This window comes from Danio rerio, chromosome 23, assembly GCF_049306965.1.
Source record: "Danio rerio strain Tuebingen ecotype United States chromosome 23, GRCz12tu, whole genome shotgun sequence".
Lineage (NCBI taxonomy): Eukaryota > Metazoa > Chordata > Actinopteri > Cypriniformes > Danionidae > Danio > Danio rerio.
This window is the reverse complement of record NC_133198.1, coordinates 29,711,991-29,734,739: the sequence shown is the minus strand read 5'-3', so window position 1 is coordinate 29,734,739 and position 22,749 is coordinate 29,711,991. Positions and strand designations below refer to the sequence as shown.

The 22,749-nt window shown below is 34.0% G+C and overlaps 1 protein-coding gene across 1 annotated transcript in view; it reads left to right on the top strand.

Moving 5' to 3' along the window:
* Positions 1-20,830, top strand: part of adcy6b (adenylate cyclase 6b) — a 93,896-nt gene extending 73,066 nt beyond the window's left edge. Inside the window, exons 14-23 of the mRNA XM_002666490.7 lie at positions 469-556; positions 947-1,063; positions 1,748-1,903; positions 4,045-4,220; positions 6,432-6,458; positions 8,173-8,305; positions 10,562-10,825; positions 13,880-14,084; positions 16,141-16,265; positions 18,385-20,830. Of these exons, the coding sequence (XP_002666536.2) occupies positions 469-556; positions 947-1,063; positions 1,748-1,903; positions 4,045-4,220; positions 6,432-6,458; positions 8,173-8,305; positions 10,562-10,825; positions 13,880-14,084; positions 16,141-16,265; positions 18,385-18,513 (1,420 nt within the window). The 3' untranslated portion in view covers positions 18,514-20,830. The remainder of the gene's footprint in view (positions 1-468; positions 557-946; positions 1,064-1,747; positions 1,904-4,044; positions 4,221-6,431; positions 6,459-8,172; positions 8,306-10,561; positions 10,826-13,879; positions 14,085-16,140; positions 16,266-18,384) is intronic.
* Positions 20,831-22,749: the final 1,919 nt, after the last annotated feature.

The following is a 22,749-nucleotide window of genomic DNA, read 5'->3' as shown; positions in this document are numbered from 1 at the left end:
TGCATGACATTTTCATTTAAAATAAGCATTTTTCTCTGGCTGTTGTGTGTAGTTTCAGTAATTTTACACTTAGTGCAAAGAATATGATATTTGCATTTCCTTTAAAGTAAAATAACCAAACATAAACCCAGGAGGCTGACAAAAACTTCGGACAGCACTCAAAGGTTTTTGCATCTGAACCCTTCACTTGTTATTTACATCACCATTAGACATGCACAAAACATTTCTGTTTCTATTTTTTAATCAGATGTCATATTGATTTGATTACAAAGGTTTTAAACCACAGTGTACAATGCAAACAGCATTTTAATTGCATTTGGCTTAATTTGACTTATCATTCAGCTTATTCTTATTCTGAATTTCAGAATTCAGCAGTGTTTCTCAGAAATAAATTACTGTATCTTCATTGTCGAGATGTACTGTATATTTGCAGTGTGTTTGAATGATGTTGTTGGTTTTGTCTTGCAGTACACCATTAATGCTGGGCTTGTTCATCACCATCTTTATTATTCTCGCCCATGTGCTCTTTATATGTGCCATTTACTCCTGCGTTAAGGTCAGTCGCCTGATTATTCACATTTGTGCGTGTGTAATCTTTGCTAAATTACAGATTTGTGATTAATGGGCTTTGTAAGTTTTCTTTAATTATTATTATAAGCCCCATTCACATCAAGGTTGTTGATGATAGAGATGTATTTATACAATTAGTACAGAGTCTACTGCATAACTACAGATTATAGTAAATATAACAAGTATAGTTATACAGACGAACAGTATTGTTGGAGTCATTCAACTGAAAGATTAAACATTGACAGGCTTTTAATGGTTATTTGAGGCAAATATACTTGGTGTTATAGTTGTCATTAATGTTAGTTCTTTGTGTGAACAGGCTTTACTTTTTAATGTTTATTCTCTTATTGACTTTCTGTTAACTTTGTCTTTTTAGCTCTTCCCAGTTACCTTGCAGACAGTGTCAAAAAGGATTGTTCAGTCTCGTATTAACAGCACGCTGGTCGGAGTCTTCACAATTCTGCTTCTCTTCATCTCTGCCTTCGTTAATATGGTAGGATGTGATCTGAAGCTGCTGCTGTGTGAAATGAAATCTTTTGTCTTTTTTATTTCCTATTTGTCAGTGTAATTTAATACTAGTATTAGCACTCACTTCCTCATCAACTCTCATTCAAGAGGCCTTTTTTTAACTATGGATTCAGCTCAATTTCATATGAGTTTCAGGTTTTGCAGATTTAGAATAAGAGTTATATTAAATCAATTTTAATATGCTTTTTATTTTTTATACCTGGATAATTCTGTGATATTATATATATTATATATGAATATATTATAATACATTCATATTTTTTTAAATATTATGTTTGTGTGTGTTTTGAATCATGGGTTAAAATATTAACATTGTTACTGTTATAAAAGTATTTGTAAGTCAATTAATTAATTTTTAGTAGTAATGAAATGCAAAGTTTTTAATTGTTTAAAGTTATTATTCACATGTAAAACATATCTGGGAATAAAACATATTTGTAGGATTATTTAAAAAAATTAAATGCATAATTGACAAAAATGTAAAATAATCAAATTTGCCATAATTGATTTTTCCTGATTCATGATTGAAAAGTCCTGATATGTTTTACTAAAACTGATATAAAATACTATTTGTATCTGTATGACAGAGATAGTTTATTACACACTTTTGCAATTGTGTTTAGACCTTCTAATTTCGGTGTGTTTTCAGTTTACCTGTGACCGGACCGATATGCTAGCATGTGTGGCCGGACATCTGAATATCTCTGAATCCGTCACACTGTGCCTGCTGTATAACCTGAGCGGACTGGCAGAGGATCCTTTCTTCCTGTGTCTCGATCAGCCTTCAGCCTGTCCTTTACCCGAGGTCAGTGTCTGTATACATATAGTACAATATATAATACACTGTGCATATATGCTCACACTTCTTCCTACTCTATTCAGATACTGTTTTACTACTAATTTGAATTGAGAAAAATCTTAATAGTATATTATGTTGTAATAGTATATAATACTTTTATAATACTGATCTGGTTTCCCCCACTGTCCAAAGACATGCTGTAAACTGTAGGTGAATTGGGCTAACTAAATTGCCCGTAATGTGTGGGTGTGTGTGAATGAGTGTGTATGGATGTTTCCCAATACTGGGTTGCAGCTGGAAGGGCATCCACTGTGTAAAACATATGCTAGGTAAGTTGGCGGTTCATTCCGCTGTGGCGACCCCTGATTAATAAAGGGACTAAGCCAATAGAAAATGAATGAATAATGTCATATTAGTCATTTTTGACCACTGTTAATAACATCACATATTATTTACTACAACCTCTGGACTCTGGAAAGTTGAATCATTGTCCGACTTTCTGAGATTAGGTGTGGATCGAAAACTTTACCATCATGATATTTACTTGTATTACAGCAAACTGTGATCGTGTATTAGTACAATTTGGTGTTTGCGTTTGCTGATAGAGAAGCCAACACATGACGTCAGACTTAACAAGTGGATAGGTCACATGAAAAATCCACTCCTTCCAGAAGTTTCTGTTGAACAGAAAAGATGATGTTATAAAACATATTGATAACCTGAAGCCATTGACATCCATAGTAAGGGGAAAAAATATTTTGGAAGTCAATAGCTACCGGTTTTCTTCAAAATATCTTCTTTTGTGTTCAATAGAGAGATTAAACTCATAAAGGTTGGAAACCAGTTGAGTGTGAGTAAATGATGAGTAAATTTTCATTTTTGGGTGAACTAACCCTTTAAAGCAGATGTGCCCAAAGTAGGGCCCTCTTTGATTTGGCCCTCTATTCCATCTGAATAGAGAGGGAGAATGATAGGGAATTGTTTGGGATGAATGCTTTTGTCAGAGATGGTCATTTCAAACTTAACGTAACCTTTTGTTTTTTGTTTTATTGAGGAGCTACAAAAAAGCCAACTAGAATTATATATTGTAAATGAATTAGACATTTAAAATGTAAATACTGTCACTTGATAGAGGGAAATGCACAAGACATCGGCAAGCAAATCAAGGCACAGACAGGAGCAGCTGCTCAACTAGTGTATTCAGCATTGATCTCCATTGTGTTATAATTTGGATTGTTTATGTTTTTACTATAATAAGTTCATTATGAAACGTTAAAAATGATACTGCATTATTAATTAATATGTTTTAAAGCAACATTTTAAAATTGTTTTAAATGTTAACAAATAAATTAGGAAATTATCCATGGCAAATTTAATGTAATGCAGTTTGTAATATTCAACTTCGGCCCACAGCCCTCAGTCAAAATTGGTTTTTGGCCCTGTATAAGAAAAAGTTTGGGCACCCCTTCTTTAAAGTAACACATTTTTAATAGACTCATTCTACTAGTCCTCCGAGTTAAACAGTTAAGTTTGACCTTTTTGAATCCATTCAAATCTCTGGGTCTGGCGGGAGCCCTTTTAGCTTAGCTTAGCATCAATTATTGATTCGGATTAGACCATTAGCATCTCACTCAAAAATTTAAGATAATTTTACTATTTAAATCTTGACTTATCTGTAGTTACATTGTGCATCAAGACAGATGAGAAGTTGCAGTTTTCAAGGGTGATACAGCTAGGAACTACTCTCATTCCAGCGTAAAAATCAAGGAACTTTGTTGCCATTCTGCATGGTTAAAGCAGGTGCAATGATATTAAGCAGCACTGTTACCTAGTTACCTACCTGGGAACTATTTTCAGTCATTGTGTAATATCATTTGCACCTGCTGCAGCCATTGTGCAAATTTTTCAAGCCAGATGCTAATGGTCTAATTCGATTGCATTTTTTATGCTAAGCTAAGCTAAAAGTGCACCGGCTAGACCTAATGATGGATTAAATGGATAAAAAAAAATGTAAAGCTCAACTTATTAACTTAAGCAGACTAATAAGCGGGAGGGTTTATTTTATGAAAAACCCATTTATTTAGAAGCATTTGTGATGTAAATGCTGGCATGATGGCATGTTGTGTGATGGTGTTGGTGTGTTCTAGTATTTCACATACAGTGTGCTGCTGACTCTGCTGTGCTGCTCCGTGTTCCTGCACATCAGCAGTATAGGCAAGCTGGTGCTCATGCTCTTCATCCAGATCTGCTTCCTGCTGCTAATCGAGTGGCCTCTAGTCAGTCTGCTGGACAACGCTGACCTGCTGGACACCGTCGATGCACTGTGAGTCTATTTACAGCCAAATATATAGAGCTACGTTCAAAAGCTGAGGCTGCTGACTTGACCAAAGATTACTTTTTTATGCATCCTTTAGTAACTGCGGTCAAACTATTACCGCTTTTTCACTATTGGGCCAAATGGTTCTGTTTGCTTAACCATTCCCTTCCCTGTGATTTATGCTGATCTGGTTCACACAGCAAGGTTATGTTTTTGTGGTATTTTTTTACAGTGGTGCTGATAACGGAACTGGAATCTAAATGCAAATGCATCATTAGTTAATGCAAGTGAATGTAAAGACCAATGTGATTGATGGTCAGAATTGACTGGTTTTGGTCTTTTGGATGGGTCATCTTTATAGAAATCATGCAGTTATGCTTGGTGTAAATGTGCCTTTTTGGCTGGATAGTGAAAAAGCTGCTTTGATAATATTGTAACTGTTGTTTTTAGGGCTGCAAAGTTGTAAAAAATTGACATTGCAATATTTCATTTTTCTGCGATATATATTGCGATATGATTTCACCAGATGACCCTGTTTTAGAAAGAATTTTATAATAATTTTTTTCTTTTCTTTTTCTTTTTTTTTATTGTAATAATTTGTAGGGGAGTATATCTGCATAAAATAAACAAAATAAAATAAAGCACAGATAAAAACAACAGAACTTGCATAAAAAACGACATAAACCACGCTTTATGATTTTCAGTTGGAGTTATAGAAATTCAATATGTAAAAAAGAACACTGCATAATATTTACTGTATTAAATAATTTATCACTATTAATCTTTGTTAAAGCGGTAAACTGTATAATTTCTTGTGGGTTTCAATTCACTTAGGCGCATGCTTTAAAGAAACACATTCAAATAAAAGACTTTCTTATTGTTAGATTGGAGTTAAACTTTGCAATGACTATACAAAACACAATCTGAACTGTGGTTTCTGGTGGATTATAATCATAACTCAACATTGCAGATCCTGCGATGTGACTATTGCAGATTCACACATTGCAATATCAATGCTAAAACGATATATTGTGCAGCCGTAGTTGTTTTAATGATGTGCTAGTAGATATTATCGACAGTGTCACTTGCTCTGCAAAAAACAAACCAAAAATCTTTTAGAAGTCTAAAAGTATTCAATTCATGCTCACTTGTATAATGTTTTCACAATAACTAGCCTTCCAAAGCAGCTTTACAAAATTTGCTGACAAATGTTAAGGTGATGTGTAAGAACTGCATGATAAAGCCAATTCGAATGCCATTTCATGGCAATTTGAGTTCTGAAAGCAGAAATATCCAAAAATATAAAAAAAAAAAAATTATATTTACAATGTATGCAAGTGTTGTGTAAGCAAAGTGTTGTGTAAGCACTGCATGATTAAGTCTATTTGAATGTCATTAAGTTATGAAAGCAAAAATATCCACAAAAAAAATCTAAATTCACACAAACAAGGATGTCATTTTTTCCCAAATATTACCTTGATCACAAATGCGATTTATTTTATGCAATAGTCATGCAACAAACAATTTATTAAATGAGATGCATTACAGACTCAATATTTTATAGATTGAAACATCCCCATACATTTAAAAAATCTCCTTAAATATTTGTAGTATTATTCATATTTTTAGTTTACAGTAACATTAATGGGCGGCACAGTGGCTCAGTGGTTAGCACGGTTGCCTCACAGCAAGAAGTTCGCGGTCAGCATTTCTGTGTGGAGATTGCATGTTCTCTCCGTGTTCGCTTGGGTTTCCTCCGAGTGCTCTGATTTCCCCCACAGTCCAAAGACATACGCTATATGTGAATTGGATGAACTAAATTGGCCATACTGTGAGTGAATGTGAGATTGTATGGGTGTTTCCCAGAACTTGGTTGCGGCTGGAAGGGTATTCGCTTAGTAAAACATATGCTAAAGTAGTTGGTGTTTCAATTTTGGGTGTTCATTCCGACTCATGATAATGAGGGACTAAGCCGAAGGAAAATGAATGATTGAATGAGTAACATTAAGAGAAAAGGTGAAAAAGTTTCACCCATTACTACGGCAAAATGACTCAAATTCTAGTAAATGAGTATGCAATCATGTATATAGATACAAATGAAATGCAAATGGCTTGTGTAAAAGAACTTGTGCTTTTGTAGTTAAGTTTTGTCACATTGTGGCTTATTCTTAGTGGGTTATGCTGGTCACTAATGATAATATGTCTGTTTGTACACAGGTACGCTTTCAACGAAACAAATTATTGGTGAGTCCATGTCTTGCTTTTTAGTTCCATGTTTGTTACAGTGATATTCCAAAGACAAAAGGTGTTTGAATCTATAATAGAAATACATTTAAGCACAGAATAGTTTCCAGTTTTTCCATGCAGTCTTTTCTTGCAGTTCAGTAGTCCATCCAAAATGAATATTACATCAATATTTACTCACCTTTAAGTGGTTTCAAACCTTTATGAGATTATTATTTTTTATTATTAATAGGGTTGGCTGATGTTGACCAATTTGGCATCGTTCGATGTCTAATGTGAAACATCGCGATGGATAATGCCATCGTCGTCGTAGGCGGGGGGTGGTGGTGGTTGTTAAATATCAATTAATTCATAACAAATTAATTAATTGTAGTTTACTGTTTTCACTACCTGACCCACATGGTCTTTGCTTTATCCAGAACTAAATTATAAATATATGAAGTTACACACAAATGACCACCTGTCAATCACTTTCTTTTCCACGCCGTGATGTGTCGTTATAATGGCTTTTCCCACAGCTGGTGGAGGAGACGAGAGTTTGGTTGGAGTTCACTGTAGTGCATACATTTTCATTGGTTCCACTACAAAATCCTCACTGCTTGCGCGGAGACATTTATGCAGAATGCATCTTTGCACCTAAAAACGCCAATCGCAGAACAGATTAAAACACTTGTTATGTGAATTTGCTGAAGTAAAAAATACCGCAATGCTTGCTCCGCCTTTGTGCTCTTCTTATTGGCTCACTGCTCTAACTGCACGCGAATAATTGGTTAATATCAGCCTTCAATCACTCAGTCAATGCCTTCAGATGACAGGAGCTACAACCATGAAAATGTGAAGCGCTGAAGATAAGAGAATGAAAATAACACTGACAGATTTACCTACAGTTACTAATAACGGCACATCTTATTAGTGATCGTGTGCTGAATGTAAATCCACCATTTACACTTTTTTAAGAGTGGATAAAAGACCTCCAGAGGCTTCAAGTCCGCTATGAAATTGACTAAAGCCATTTACTGTAAAGTCTGTGGGACGGGGTTTGCAGGTTACAGCGTTTGCCTCTGAATCTACACATTTTAAGCGTGAGAGGTGCTGTATAATCCTTCATTTTTTCCTCATGATGCTGTCAGCCGTGCAGGCGGCAGCTATATGTAACATTTAACACAGTTCATGAAAATACCGTTATAGCTATTAAGATGACATGCAAATAATAAGTTATATATCAATATCAATATAAATGTGGGGCGGGGCGATGGATCGCGATGCCGGCTCAGCATCGTGAAGTTTATCAGCCGTCGGAGATGGACGATGGCATCGTCTATTAGCACAACCCTAATTACTAAAGGAGCACAATGTTTTGTTTTGTTTTTTTAAACAGGTAAAGATATCCATATTAGAAAAATATCATGGAAGTCAGAATTTACAGTTACAGGCTACAGTTGTCCAACATTTTTCAAAATATCATCTTTTGTGTTCAACAGAAGAAAGAAACTTAATCAGGTTTAAAACAAGTGTAGGGTGAGTGAATATTGATATTGTAATGTATTGATATTGAGAAATATATTGAAAATATTTAAATGATTGAAACATTGAACTACTGTACCACTTTAAGAAATCTACGAAAACCTGCAAATAAACAATGACTAAACAAGCACCCTTGTCATGTTCTCTGCCAAACACTAGTATCTGTGTGCTGTTCTTTTTTTCCTCACAGTCAGGAAACGGTGACTAAAGTGTCTCTGAGGGTGTCGATTCCTGTCATCCTCACTGTATTTGTCCTGGCTCTCTATCTGCATGCACAGCAGGTCGAATCCACCGCACGCCTCGACTTCCTCTGGAAACTTCAGGTGTGTTTCTGCTCATCTCGCTCTGATATTGTTCAGTCAGCCATCCAGCTGTTGAATCCTGAGTGTAATATGGTCATATGATAACAATAATGTAACAATAATGGAGAATTTAATATGTCCTGCTGAATTCAATCATATTACCCATTTTCATTCTATAAAGAACATACAAAAAGTTCATTTGCAAAAAGACTTCACTCCATTTTTAACCCTTCTGTTGAATCATGGGTTTAATGACCATTTTAACAGCAGAAGAAAAAAATATATCTGTTTTTCATTTTCATATTTTCATGAAGCCTGTACATATTTGGGGGAGAACAGTTATCTTAACCAGTTTTACACCACAAAAACTACAGGCACAAACATGCACACTCCAACAAATAAACTTTTTTTTGCAAATACTTTTGTAATTTAACCCTCCTGTGGTCCTCCTTTGGACATTTTAAAAGCAGAAAAAAAAAGATTTTTCTTTTACTTGAATCTTGATGGAATTTTCTAAAATTAACCCTACAAAATAAAAAAATACCATTTTTATGTTAATATTTTATTGTACACCCACTTTTAGGGTAGAATGGTTGTCTTAGGGGATACAACTATTTTTACAACACATGCACACTTCAACACACACACAATAAAAATCTGCTCTTTTAACTTTAAAAGTAAAGGTACCTTTAGCTTTAGAAAATATAAACCATTACTTTAGTCAAAAACTTTGCTGTTTTGTTTTATTAAAATAGTTTGGCTGGCCATTTGTGACTCATAGGACAAACAGAATACAGTTGTCCCTTGTTAATCGCTGGAGTTACTTTCTAAAAATAACCCTCAATAGGTGAAATCCGAGAAGTTGTCCGATTTATTTTTTACAATTATTATACAGTTGTCAGAATTATTAGCCCTCCTTGGATATTCTTTCCCCAATTTCTGTTAAACGCAGAGAAAATTTATTTTAATACATTTCTAAACATAATAGTTTTAATAACTCATTTCTAATAACTGATTTATTTTATTTTTGCCATGATGACAGGACATAATATTTGATTAGATATTTTTCAAGACACTTCTATACGGCTTAAAGTGACATTTAAAGGCTTTACTAGGTTAGTTAGGTTAACTAGGCAGGTTAGGGTAATTATGCAAGTTATTGTGTAATGATGGTTTGTTCTGTAGACTATCGAAAAAATATATAGCTTAAAGGAGCTAATAATTTTTACCTTTAAATGTTTTTTTTATTTATTAAAAACTGCTTTTATCCTAATTGAAATAAAACAAATAAGACTTTCTCCAGAAGAAAAAATATTATCAGACATAATGTGAAAATTTCTTTGCTCTGTTAAACATCATTTGAGAAAATATTTAATAAAGAAAAAATAATAATTCAAAGGGGGGCTAATAATTCTGATTTCAACTGTAGATGTTTTAAGTCTGTAAAACCCCTCACTACACACTTCATAAACATTTCTCAGACAGGCATTAACATTTTTAATGCAGTCACTGATCCAGAAAGCTAAAGCTGACTCCATCTTGGTTGAAACTTATTGCTGCTGTCGTCCTTATGTTATTTCCCTTTTTCTTTAAGTAACGAACTGAAGATTAATTATTCCGCAATGGTGCCCTACAGCCATGTAACTCCTACCTTTAGCATGTCCAGAAGTCCCAAGTTTTGTGCGATGTTTAGCATTTTCCTGTTTTTTGGGTGCTACCGCAGGTGCCTTTAACAGTGCCGAATGTTTCGTCGACATTGTGGGGAGAAAACTTGCAAGCATAGAGTACAACACTTCAGAGTCACACTGATAGCTATCAAAGATTTATGTAAATTTGGCAAGCATTCTGTGTTGTACGGGAGACGCAGTATGGAGGAGATGGTCTACAGCCATTCAGAACGCACAACACAATGCGCTGTAAAAATAATCATGTCAAATTGCACACAAAGAAATCCGGAAAATTTCGAGGCCGCATCAGTTGAACAGTGTTATTGAGAGGGACCACTGACTGTATTCAGAATTATAAGACCACACATGCATTAAAAGAAATTTAAGTACATAAACACTGTGTGATTTCATGTATATTTGCATTGATAGTCAACCGTGGAATAAAAAAGTAAATACAACACTATGAAATGGACAAAAACAAATGAGATGCAAACACAACAAACATGTCTGTCAAAAAACATAATAAACAGAACAAAAAAAGCATCAGAGTATGAATTTAAAAAAGCAAGCTGTAAAGAAATATTACAAATCTGCTGTGTTTCTTCACCAGGCCACTGAAGAAAAAGAGGAGATGGAAGAGCTGCAGGCCTACAACCGTCGTCTTCTTCACAACATCCTGCCCAAAGATGTGGCTGCTCACTTCCTCGCCAGAGAGCGCCGAAACGATGAGCTTTACTATCAATCCTGCGAATGTGTGGCTGTTATGTTTGCGTCCATCAGCAACTTCTCTGAGTTTTACACTGAGCTCGAAGCCAACAATGAGGGTGTTGAATGCCTGAGACTGCTAAATGAGATCATCGCTGACTTCGATGAGGTGAGATTTGCTGCTAGCATGTGAAAGTGTGAGTTTGATTTGACCGTACACTTGAACTTTATAGCTTTATCAGGGTTGCCAGGGTTTCGCAAGCAAAACAAGCCCAATGGCCAATCAAAACTATCCCATTAACATTAAAACTCAAAATATGCAACATCATGTAGGGTTTCTTTTTTTTTTAAATTAATTATATATTTGTAATTATAAAGATTTTGGTATCATAAAAATAATCTTACCTTAAGATTGATAGCAAGTTAGCATTGGGTCCCATGTGACTGCCATGTGAAATCCAGTTAAAGGTTTAGTTTTTAGGATTGACACTTAGTGATTGAACTAGGTATTGCAGTCCAAATTCAAAATATTGGAGATGTTTTCACCTGGGCTGCGTCCAAAATTGCCTACTACTCAATAGGTACTGCATTTGAGTTTATTTGTACTACATAGCTGTTAGAAGAGTATGCTCTAAACACTATGAATGTGAGTAGTATGAATGGAATTTGGATGTACTACATCCGCCATTTTGTCAGTTGTGTCACTTCCCTCCCATTCATGAATTCTCTGGAGGTGCAACATGGCATAGCGTTGCATTCATCTGATTCGCTCTTAAGAATCTTGTCAGAAGTAGTAGGTCATCCAGGTACTTCTCACATACTGTTTTTTGAATTCTATGAATTCAGACATACTACTCGGCTTGCATACTGTTTTTAGCTTACTATATAGTATGGAAGTATGCGATTTCGGACGCAGCTCTGGTCCTTCTGACAATGTCTGGACTCCACGCAAGTTGCCATATTGATGACACAAACACAAACAAGACTGATAATGGAACCTTACAACATGAACTGCTTAGTTAATGTTTAGGTGTGTAATCTTTGTATTATTTGTCAATTAAAAACCCCCTTTTGTTTATTTTTACTCTAAATTTGCGTCTTATGTCAGAGGGTGCTACTGTCCTCTAGAGGTCTCAATTTTCCTGTTAATTTCATGCTGCACAATTCTATTTGTATGTGTTGTTGTACTTCTAACTTTCACTAATCCACAAATGAGACAAACATTGTAATACAGGTTTTTAAATTTATCAATAAATGTCTTAAAAATGTAATTAAAAGTTTTGGATATCACTTGATGCTGAAATCCTGCAGAAACAATGCTTATTTGAAAAACAGTATGGAAGTACCCAGATTAAAATCTACCTCCTAAATCTACATCCTCTGAGATTCTAAAATGTGCAGCTGATGCAAACTTTACCCATCCGCTTCTTGTTAAGTCATGACGTATGGAATACTGTTTCCGCGTCCAAGCCACTTTGTGAAGTTTTACAAACTAATTTCGAGAGCAGTATGTGCTCTAATTGATCGCCACTGGTCTCTCATCTGCAATCTTTGGCATGCCAATCAGATTATTCCAAACTCACTTGCATTACTCGCTTATCTTTGTTTTTTTAAACTACATGATCTCTGACTCCCCTTCATGCTAATTGACCAGGCCGGAGCCCAGGGCTCAGTTGTCTCCAAGCTGAGGGTTCTGTTCCGGGACAGCATGCCAAACGTGCTATTATTATCAAGCAATATTTAAGTATGAACTCTTGAATCATTTAATTGAGAAAACATTTATTTATGACCACTTTTTAGTCATTTCGCGCATAAAGTTTTTTTTTTTTTTTAAATCATGGTGTACACTACAGTCTCTGGACATGCTGCATCACAAACATCAATATTTTAACAATTTATAAAAACAAAAATGAATCACCTTCAGGCCATTGGATATTAAGTTTTGTTATATATATATATATATATATATATATATATATATATATATATATATATATATATATATATATATATATATATATATATATATATATATATATATATATATACATACAGCAATCGTGATTTTTGAAAGTATTACAGCACTTTCTAAACATTTATTATTACTATTTGTTGAGTTTCCTTATACAGTTGTATATAGTGATTGGACCTGGAAGCCGCTTCGCATGATGTCATTTATATTTATTTAAGTCATGGTAACACTTTAAAATAATAATCCATTACTTAATGTTGGTTAATGTATTTACTAACATGAACAATTAGTAATACATATATTACATCTTTGTTAACATTAGCGTGATTTAAGTGAGTTCATGTTAACGCACGGTGCATTAACTTATGTTAATGAGCACAACTTTGGATATTAATAATGCATTAGTTAATGTTGAACCTTGATTAATAAATGCTTGACAAGATTATTCATACTTAGTTAATGGTAGTAAATACATTAACTAACATTAACTTATGGGCTATTATTCTAAAGTATTCTAAAGTCACTACCTTAAAAAAATTAATAAATAAAAAAGCTTTTAATTGTGCCTATATTTGTGTACAAGTAACTAGACCTTGCTTTTTTGTCCTTTAAGCAGGAGAGCAATGTTTTTTCACCACAGTGAAAATGTTGTTTTTGAAAGACATAAAGTTATGTTTTCTATTAGAAAGTTACCAAAGGAGTCATAAGGACTGGGAAAAAACAGCAAACGCTAAAATACATGCGGTCAGTTTGACCATTATGGCCATTCAGAATCAGAGGTAGAATTGTAACTCTTTTGTGTTTTGTAATTTTATTGAAATGACAATGTTAGTATGAAATATACACATTGGTTGTATTTTGACAAAGTTATTTAATTACAAAACTCACAAATGATCAAAATGACTGCCTCTGTAGTTCTAATGTTAAAAGCTGAACTTCCTGAAATCAATTATGTTTGCAAGATTTAGTAAAGAGAATATTGTCATGTTGCAGCTTCGTTTCTAAGTTGAAAAGTAAAACGGAAATGTTTTAGTAAAAATAGTTTAAAAAAATTATTTAAAATTTTAAAATTCAGCATCATGTTTAGGGGTATATGAAAATGTAAAACCGGTGTCCCAAAAAAGCAGACCAGCCTGCAAAACTCCTGGACGTGCTTTAAAGAGTTTCCAGTATGGTTTGCATCAGATGCTCTGTGAGTGTGTAGAAGATATTATTTATAAATGTTCCTCTGTTTGCTTTTGCCATCAATAGATCATCTCTGAAGAGAAATACAAGCAGCTAGAGAAGATCAAAACTATTGGTAGTACTTACATGGCCGCATCTGGATTGAACGATTCAACGTACGACAAAGAGGGCCGAACACACATTCTGGCTCTGGCTGACTATGCCATGAGGCTGCGAGAACAGATGAAGTACATCAATGAACACTCATTCAACAACTTTCAAATGAAAATAGGTAATTACGTCTCACACACACACACTGAGCTATGGAACTTAAAATTTAGCATAAACATTCTAATGGTAATTATAAATAGCTGAAGGTAAAATTATTCGATTTTTAATTCTTTTGAAAATGTTTTACAAGTGTTGTTGAACGGAGAGAACATATATTCAGTGCAATTTTAAACAAAATAGTTTTAACAGCTAGTTTCTGTTACCTAGTATATTTGATCTTTGCCATGATGACAGTACATAATATTTTACTAGATATTTTGCAAGATTCTAGTATTCAGCTTAAAGTGACATTTAAAGGTTTAAACTGGTTAATTAGACAAGTTTGGTTAATTAGGCTAGTAGAATAAAAGTAGTTTTTAATTTTTAAAAACCATTTGAAGCTCAAAATCATTAGTCCCTTTAAGTTATATATTTCTGATAGTCTACAGAACAAACCATCATTATACATTTTCTTGGCTAATTACACTAACCTGCCTAGTTAACACAATGAGCCTAATTAAGCCTTGAAATGTCACTTTAAGCGGTATAAAAGTGTCTTGAAAAATATCTAGTCAAATATTATTTACTGTCATCATGGCAAAGAAAAAATAAATCAGTCATTAGAGATGAGTTATTAAAACTGTTATGATTAGAAATGTGTTGAAAATCTGCTCTCCGTTAAACAGAAATTGGGGGAAAAAATAAACAGGGGAGCTAATAATTCAGAGAGGCTAAAAATTCTGACTTCAACAATATATATACAGTTGATGTCAGAATTATTAGCCCCTCTTTTTTCAAATTTCACAATATGTCTGAAAACATTTTTTTCTTCTGGAGAAAGTCTTATTTGTTTTACTTTGACTATAAACCATTTTAAGGTCAAAATTATTAGCCCCTTTAAGTTATATTTTTTTCAGTAGTCTACTGAACAAATATCGATACACAATAACTTGCCTTATTACTTAAACCTGCCTAGTTAACCTAATTAACCTAGTCAAGCCTTTAAATGTGACTTTTAAATATATATATATATATATATATATATATATATATATATATATATATATATATATATATATATATATATATATATATATATATATATACACATACACAATTTAAGTCAGAATTAATAGACCCATTTGAATCCCAAATGATGGGGCTCATAATATTGACCTTAAAAATGTTTTATCTGTTGGCGCAATAGCCTAGTGGTTTGCCTACAAATAGTGCAATAGCATGTCAGGGCGTCCTGTGTTCGAATCCCAGCTCGAGGACATTTTCCTACCCTACCTCCTTCTCTCTCTCCAACTTCCCTTCCTGTCTAAATACTGTCCTATCTAATAAAGGCAAAAAGGCCAAAAAACAAAATCTTTAAAAAAATAAAAAACGTATAAACTGCTTTTATTCCAGCTGAACTAAATAAGATTTACAAAAATATCTATATAATAGGAAATACTGTGAATATGTCCTTGATCTGGTAAACATCACTCGAAAACATTTGGAACAAAATAAAGATTTCATAGGGTGGACAATCATTTTTTAACTGTTTATTGAGAAAAAAAAAAAGTCTCTCGTTAAGTTCTCTGGATTTAGAATGTATTACTTTAATACTGTGTTACTATAAAACTTTTTTTTATTATTCTGTAAACTACTGAAAACATTTTGACCTGATTTACAATAACAATTTGCAAGTTTTTGTTGTTGCGTGAAGTAACAAAAAGGAGGCATGATTTCAAACATGTTTAAATACATTTTTACACAACTTAATACTAATGTTTAACTGCAGAAGAGTTTGAATATTGCATATTTTTGTTAAATTTAAAAAAAAAAAAAACTATTCCTATGTGATATTTGGAAGAAATGCACCTTTATATAATAAAACAAATACTAACACTTAAACCCAAACCCAGAGAATATCTCATAATTTTGATCATAGCCGCAGTATATATATAATATAAAGTATACTCAACAAAATGTTCAGGCAAAGACGATGTTTCGAAAGTCTTGCAGCAGGGTCTCAGAGGCTCAGAGCTGCTTTATGAGACCAGACAGTGACTGATCTACTTTGGCCACAGGTTTGAACATTGGGCCAGTGGTTGCTGGTGTGATTGGAGCCAGAAAGCCTCAGTATGACATATGGGGTAACACGGTGAATGTGGCCAGTCGCATGGACAGCACAGGTGTTCCTGATCGTATCCAGGTAAACACAACATAATAAACTCTTTGCTTATACAAGACTATTGTTGGCAAAACAGCCTGGAATCCCTCATTCATTTCTGTCATTGAAATAGAACACAAAATAGATCATGCTGCAGAACGTTGTGCTTTGGTTGTATTTATAAAGATACTGCTGCCATCTATCGTTGTGTTACTGTCATTGCAGTTCAGCAGTTTAATGTTGGACAGTGGTTAGTTCACCCAAAAATACTCACTATTCATTCTCCCTCTACCTTTATGAGTTTCTTTATTCTGTTAAGCACAAAAAAGATATTCTAAAGAAAGTTGAAAACCTGTAAATATTGACTTCCATAGTAGGAAAACAAATACAATAGAAGTCAATATTTGCAGGTTTTCATCGTTCTTTAAATGATCTTCTTTAGTGTTCAACAGAATAAAGAAACTCCTCATGAATTTGCAATCACTTCAGGGAGAGAAAACATTAATTTTCAGATTTTCAACATTTAAAGTGTACTGTTCTCTCTCCGTGTGTGTGTGTGTGTGTGTGTGTGTGTGTGTGTGTTTATATAATTTATAAACTATTTTATAAATTATTATCATTATAATTTATTTTTTATTTTATATTACAAATATTTAATTTATTACTGAATTTATTTATTTATTTATTTATTTATGTGTTTTGATTCAGTTTGCATGCTGTCCACATTGAATTAAGTTGATGTTAACAGATTTTTTTTAATATCATTCAATGCTGATAACTATGGAAGCCCGTTTCCGCCATGAAATAAAATTAAAAAATTTTGCAAGTCATAACAATGACTTACTTATTATAATGAGATACTTTCTCATTATCAGATACTTTCCTGTAATATTGACTTAACATCTCGTAATAATGACAGAGTTTCTTATAATAATGACTTATTTTCTTGTAATAATGACTTTTCTCATTATAATGGCTTACTGTGTTTGTGAGAAACACAAAAGTTAAAAAATAGACATATTTATTACAATTCCTATATGTAAAGTTGAAGTCAGAATTATTAGCCTCCCTGTTTATTTTTTTCCCCAATGTCTGTTTAACGGAGAGCAGATTTTTTCCAACACATTTATAAACATAATTGTTTTAATAACTCATTTCTAATAACTGATCCATTTTATCTTTGCCATGATGACAGTAAATATTTTTTTACTAGAAAAATTTCAAGACACTTCTATACAGCTTAAAGAGACATTTAAAGGGTTAATTGGGGTAATTTAGGTTAACTAGGCAGGTTAGTGTAATCAGGCAAGTTATTTTATAATGAAAGTTTGTTCTGAAGACTATCGAAAAAATATATAGCCTAAAGGGGCAATTCATTTTGTCCTTAAAATTATGTTTAAAAAGTGTAAAACTTTTATTTTTTTATTCTAAAAATCTTTTATTCTGGACGAAATAAAACTAAGAAGACTTTCTCCTGAAGAAAAAAATATTAACAGACATACTGTGACTATTTTCTTGCACTGTTAAACATCATTTGGGAAATATTTCTAAAAGAAGAAAAAAAAATCAAAGGGGGGCTAATAATTCTGACTTCAACTGTATATGTAATTTTGTAGTGTTTATTATAAAGGAGTTATCTAGGAATTTTATTTTTGATGCATGTCTATACAGTACCTCTAGTACTGCAATCATGCACTTCCTCTTTCACTTTATGGCAGGCTAGAAATAAATTTGGTGTACACTGTAAAAAAATATCTTTTAATTGACAGTTTTCCATTATTTTATTATTTTATTTGCACTTATTTATGCTTTTGAATTGCATTATGGGACCTTGATCTTACCTATAATAGCTTTTGATGTTGAATAGTTTGAGAATTGAGTTGTATTGACATTTTTAAGTGATATATTGTTTGGATTGTTGTAAATTACACTACCAAAACCTGGCAATACACTGCCAGTACATTTCTGTTATTTTACAAACTTATTCTCTCTGTATTATTTCTTAAACAACATCTTGTCTCAAATTACAGAGATAAAACTCCCATAATGCAATTCACAAGCATTAATAAACAGAAAACTAACGTGAATCACAAAATACATGTTAATTTACAGATATCTTTACAGTCAATGCATAATAAAAGTTTCTTCTTTACCCCTACAGGTGACCACAGATTTGTACCATGTCCTAGAAAGTAAGGGCTACCAGCTGGAATGTCGTGGACTGGTAAAAGTGAAGGGGAAAGGAGATATGACCACTTACTTCCTCAACAGTGGTCCTGTCTGCAGTTAACACTGACCAAATGCTTCTCCATGCACTGAAATGCAGAAAGGACGACTCAAGACTCTAAATGGCATTTGAGCAGAACCAAATATAGAACCACTCGCGAACAATGACGTGGTATTTATATATGCACCTATTGGGAATAATGAAGTACGCTCTATCTGGAAGACTGAATAAAGAACTGTTGCCTTAGAAGGAGAGGATTATGAAGAAAAAGCCGTTTTTTTATTATTATTATTTTGTGGAAAGACTTCTTCCATACCAAAATTTGAATTCTTTATTTATTTTAACAGGTTTTAAACTGTGTAAATAAAAAAAAGGTTATATATGCAAGCAACAAAAAGCAAGAAGAAGCTGACCAAAGAACAAAGTATATGAAATAGGAACTCTCTAACCAAGTGAAACTGTTTGAAATGTCTGAAGTGTTATTCATTTTTGTCACACTCTATTATAAACACTGAAGCAAAAAATACATCTGTCTTCATCGAAGGCCTTAGAAACAAGAACTTTAATTCCTTGTATTTCCAGTTTATGTGATTTATGAGCAATCAACGTTTTCCTTTTCAGTATTTATGTAAAAAAAAATGAAGGACAAGAATGGTACTGGACAATTTTACTTGGTCGTTGGTTTGTTTATACACTCACTGGCCACTTTATCGGGTACACCTGTCCTACTGTTCATTAACGCAAATTTCTAATGAGGCGATCACATTGCAGCAACTCATGCATTTAGGCATGTAGACATGGTCCAGATGATCTGCTGCAGTTTAAACCGAGCATCAGAATGGGGGAAGAAAGATGATTTATGTGACTTTGAACGTGGCATTTTTTTATTTTTTGGTGCTAGGCAGGCTGGTCTGAGTATTTCAGAAACTGCTAATCTACTGGGTTTTTCACGCACAACCATCTCTAGGGTTTACAGAGAATGATCCAAAAAAGAGGAAACACACAGGCTCACCAAAATTGGACCATAGAGATTGGAAATACGTTGCCTGGTCTGATAAGTCTCGATTTCTGCTGCGACTTTCGGATGGTAGGGTCAGAATTTGGCATCAACAACATGAAAGCATGGATCCATTCTGCCTCGTGTCAACGGTTCAGATTGCCGATGGTGGTGAAATGGTGTGGGGGATATTTTCTTTGGGCCCATTAGTACCAACTGAGCATCGTGTCAACGCCACAAACTGACCGTAGCTGACTGTATTCCTTTATGACTACAATGTACCCATTGTCTGATGGCTACTTTCAGCAGGATAACCAATCATGTCATAAAGCATAAATCATCTCAGACTGGTTTCTTGAACATGAGAATGAGTTCACTGTACTCAAATGGCCTCCACAGTCACCGGAGCTCAATCCAATAGAGCACCTTTAGGATGTGGTGGATTGGGAGATTCACATCATGGATGTGCAGCCGACAAATCTGCCACAACTGTGTGATGCCATCATGCCAATATCAACCAAAATCTCTGAGGGATATTTCTAGTACCTTGTTGAATCTATGCCAAGAAGGATTAAGGCAGTTCTGAACACAAAAGAGCTCCAACCTGGTACTAGTAAGGTGTACCTAATAATGTGGCCAGTGAGTGTATGTGTGGATGGTTTGTCTGAATGTGCGTCTTTCAATGGCAAAAAAAAGCTCACTGTGAGGTTTCTAGAATTATTATTTTTTTTGCCAGATTAAGTGCTAATTGGACTAAATTATTCTTACTTGTGTGTTCATTTGTTAACTGACGTCATTTCACTTTCATTCAAGTTTCTAAATGTGTTACACCAATCTAAGCTCTTAATTTGTTCCTTTAGACATAAATGAAGAAAATGAACCCAAATATGGCATAGCCTTCGTATAATTCCAGCAAAGTTTAGTCAGCAGTGGTTAAAGCTTTCTTAAAATCCTTGTAAATATGTGGTGATGTGCTGAGAGAGGCCTGTTGGGTTTAGCAGTTGCTGACAAAAGTGGCTGGACTGCAAAAAGTTGTTTGTTTGACAGTGTTCAGCATTTCAGCATTTCCTCATGAGCGCTTTAAATCATGTTTGCTTTTTTTTTTTTCAATTATGCAATTACCGGTCAAACGCATAGGTTAGCTCTGCAGCGGAGTGTTTTTGTACCATTCCCACTGTATAGATACAGATTTGATTTTACAATTGTGTTAAACAGAAGTATCCCTCCCCTTAATGTGCATTTTCAAATATGTTTAACATGTTCACCTTGTTACTGACATGAAAGCACATATGGTTTTTAATTCAAATGTTTGTGGTACATGGATCTTTCAGGACCTTTTCCACTAAAAAGGTGGAAAATCAATAAATTGGGTGTTTTATTAAAGCGTAATGTCTCAATAACTCGTCCGCCCAACATTAGATTGTGTAAACTGTCATTAGTTTTTTTTTTAAGGGCACCTATTTTACCCCTTTTACAAGATGTAAGATAAGCCTTTCGTGTCTCCAGAATCTGTCTGTAAAGTTTCAGCTCAAAATACTTATCAGATTATTTATTATAGCCTCCAGAATCTGCCCATTTTTGGTATCTGAGTACATTGTAGCTGTTTTTGTAGCCTGTGACTTTAAATGCAAATGAGCTGCTTTTCCTGCAATATATCAGATAAACAGCAGTCAGTGATTGAGACTAAAATACACCGAAATTAAAGCTAAAATACAGCTCATTAGTCATTATTTTATGTATTTGTGGTGGAGTTTATTCAAGCCTTTCTGAAACAATGAGTCACACACTAATGTTGTTTGTAGTACACACACACACACACACACACACACACACACACACACACACACACACACACACACACACACACACACACACACACATATATATATATATATATATATATATATATATATATATATATATATATATATATATATATATGTATGTATATGTATATATGTATATGTATATATTTATACAACAGTTCTGTCTGGTTCTTGAATCTGATTAACTGATAGCTGTACGATATTTTGCCAGTAACATCACATAAAGGCCTCTTCACCCTTCACCTCTGTGTATTACTCCACCCACATACAGCAAGCAACAAGCAGAGATGCTACAGTTATTATAACAAATATTACTGTTGTTAGACAACAAAATGTACTTTTGAGGGGTTTCTTAGTTAAGAATGTAGTTGTTTAGATTGCAACTATGCACTTCATTTGAAAAAACAGTGCCCATTTTAAAATATTTACAATTTCTGAGAGCTCATCGGTGGCTAAAGGCGGTTGATGTTGTCTATCCACAAGATGGCGCAAGAACCGCATAATAAGCCCTTGCTCAGTGTGTTCTCTAAAAAGCTAAAAAACGGCAGCCTCATGGTTTTTAAGTTGGACCGGATCGAGTCAGTGAGAAGCTTGGAATAAGAAGCTGGATTCAGCCTTGTCCCTCCTTATCGCAAACACAACAGAAGTCTGGTGAGAAATCTCTGTGGACAGATGGCATTTCATGTCATGTTCAGCCTTATAATCTTAAAATGTGAGCAAAATTGGCTGTTTTGTCATCTCCTTTAGGGGGTCACACACCAGAAGCGCCGCTTCACATTACGCTATAGAGAATCATTCAAATACTAGCTCTTTAGGGGCGTTGGTGAATTAGTTACGGCTTCTGCTGTTCTGACGTCAGCGGCAGATGTGAATGAATGGCAGAAGAAAGTAGTTCCTAAAAAAAGGGTTTTAGACTCTTTGTGTTTGATTTTTGCCGTGGAACTGTTGTATAAACGCAATATCACACACGTAGCAGTGTGCTATGGCTGTATATCAACACACGCCTCCCACCAGTGCTGATAAACAGCCATAGCACACTGCTACGAGTGTGTTATTGCTCATATATATTTTAGCGTTTACTGACACCATGCGATTGTGGTATTTATAGCAGTTATGAATTACATAGCGATTTTACTGTCTTTATTATAAACATGCTCTGTTTTAAAAACATTTTAAACAATAAAAATCTGAGTTAGAACAGACTTTTTTATTATTTATATATTTTTTATTTATATAACATATATTATTTGCACAACAATGTTCTCTGGGCATGTGTATACATGTTATTATAAAAACATGGTGCCTCTCTATCAATTCGGGCGAGGAAAATTGCACTCCTACATTACACTGCATTGGGCCTTAAAATCACTGAGATTTGGGACCTATTATATATTGAGAAATTTTAAAAAAGAGACCTGTCGGGTTTCTATCACTCCAATATGACAGTGTACACACTATACAGTACATATAGACAAT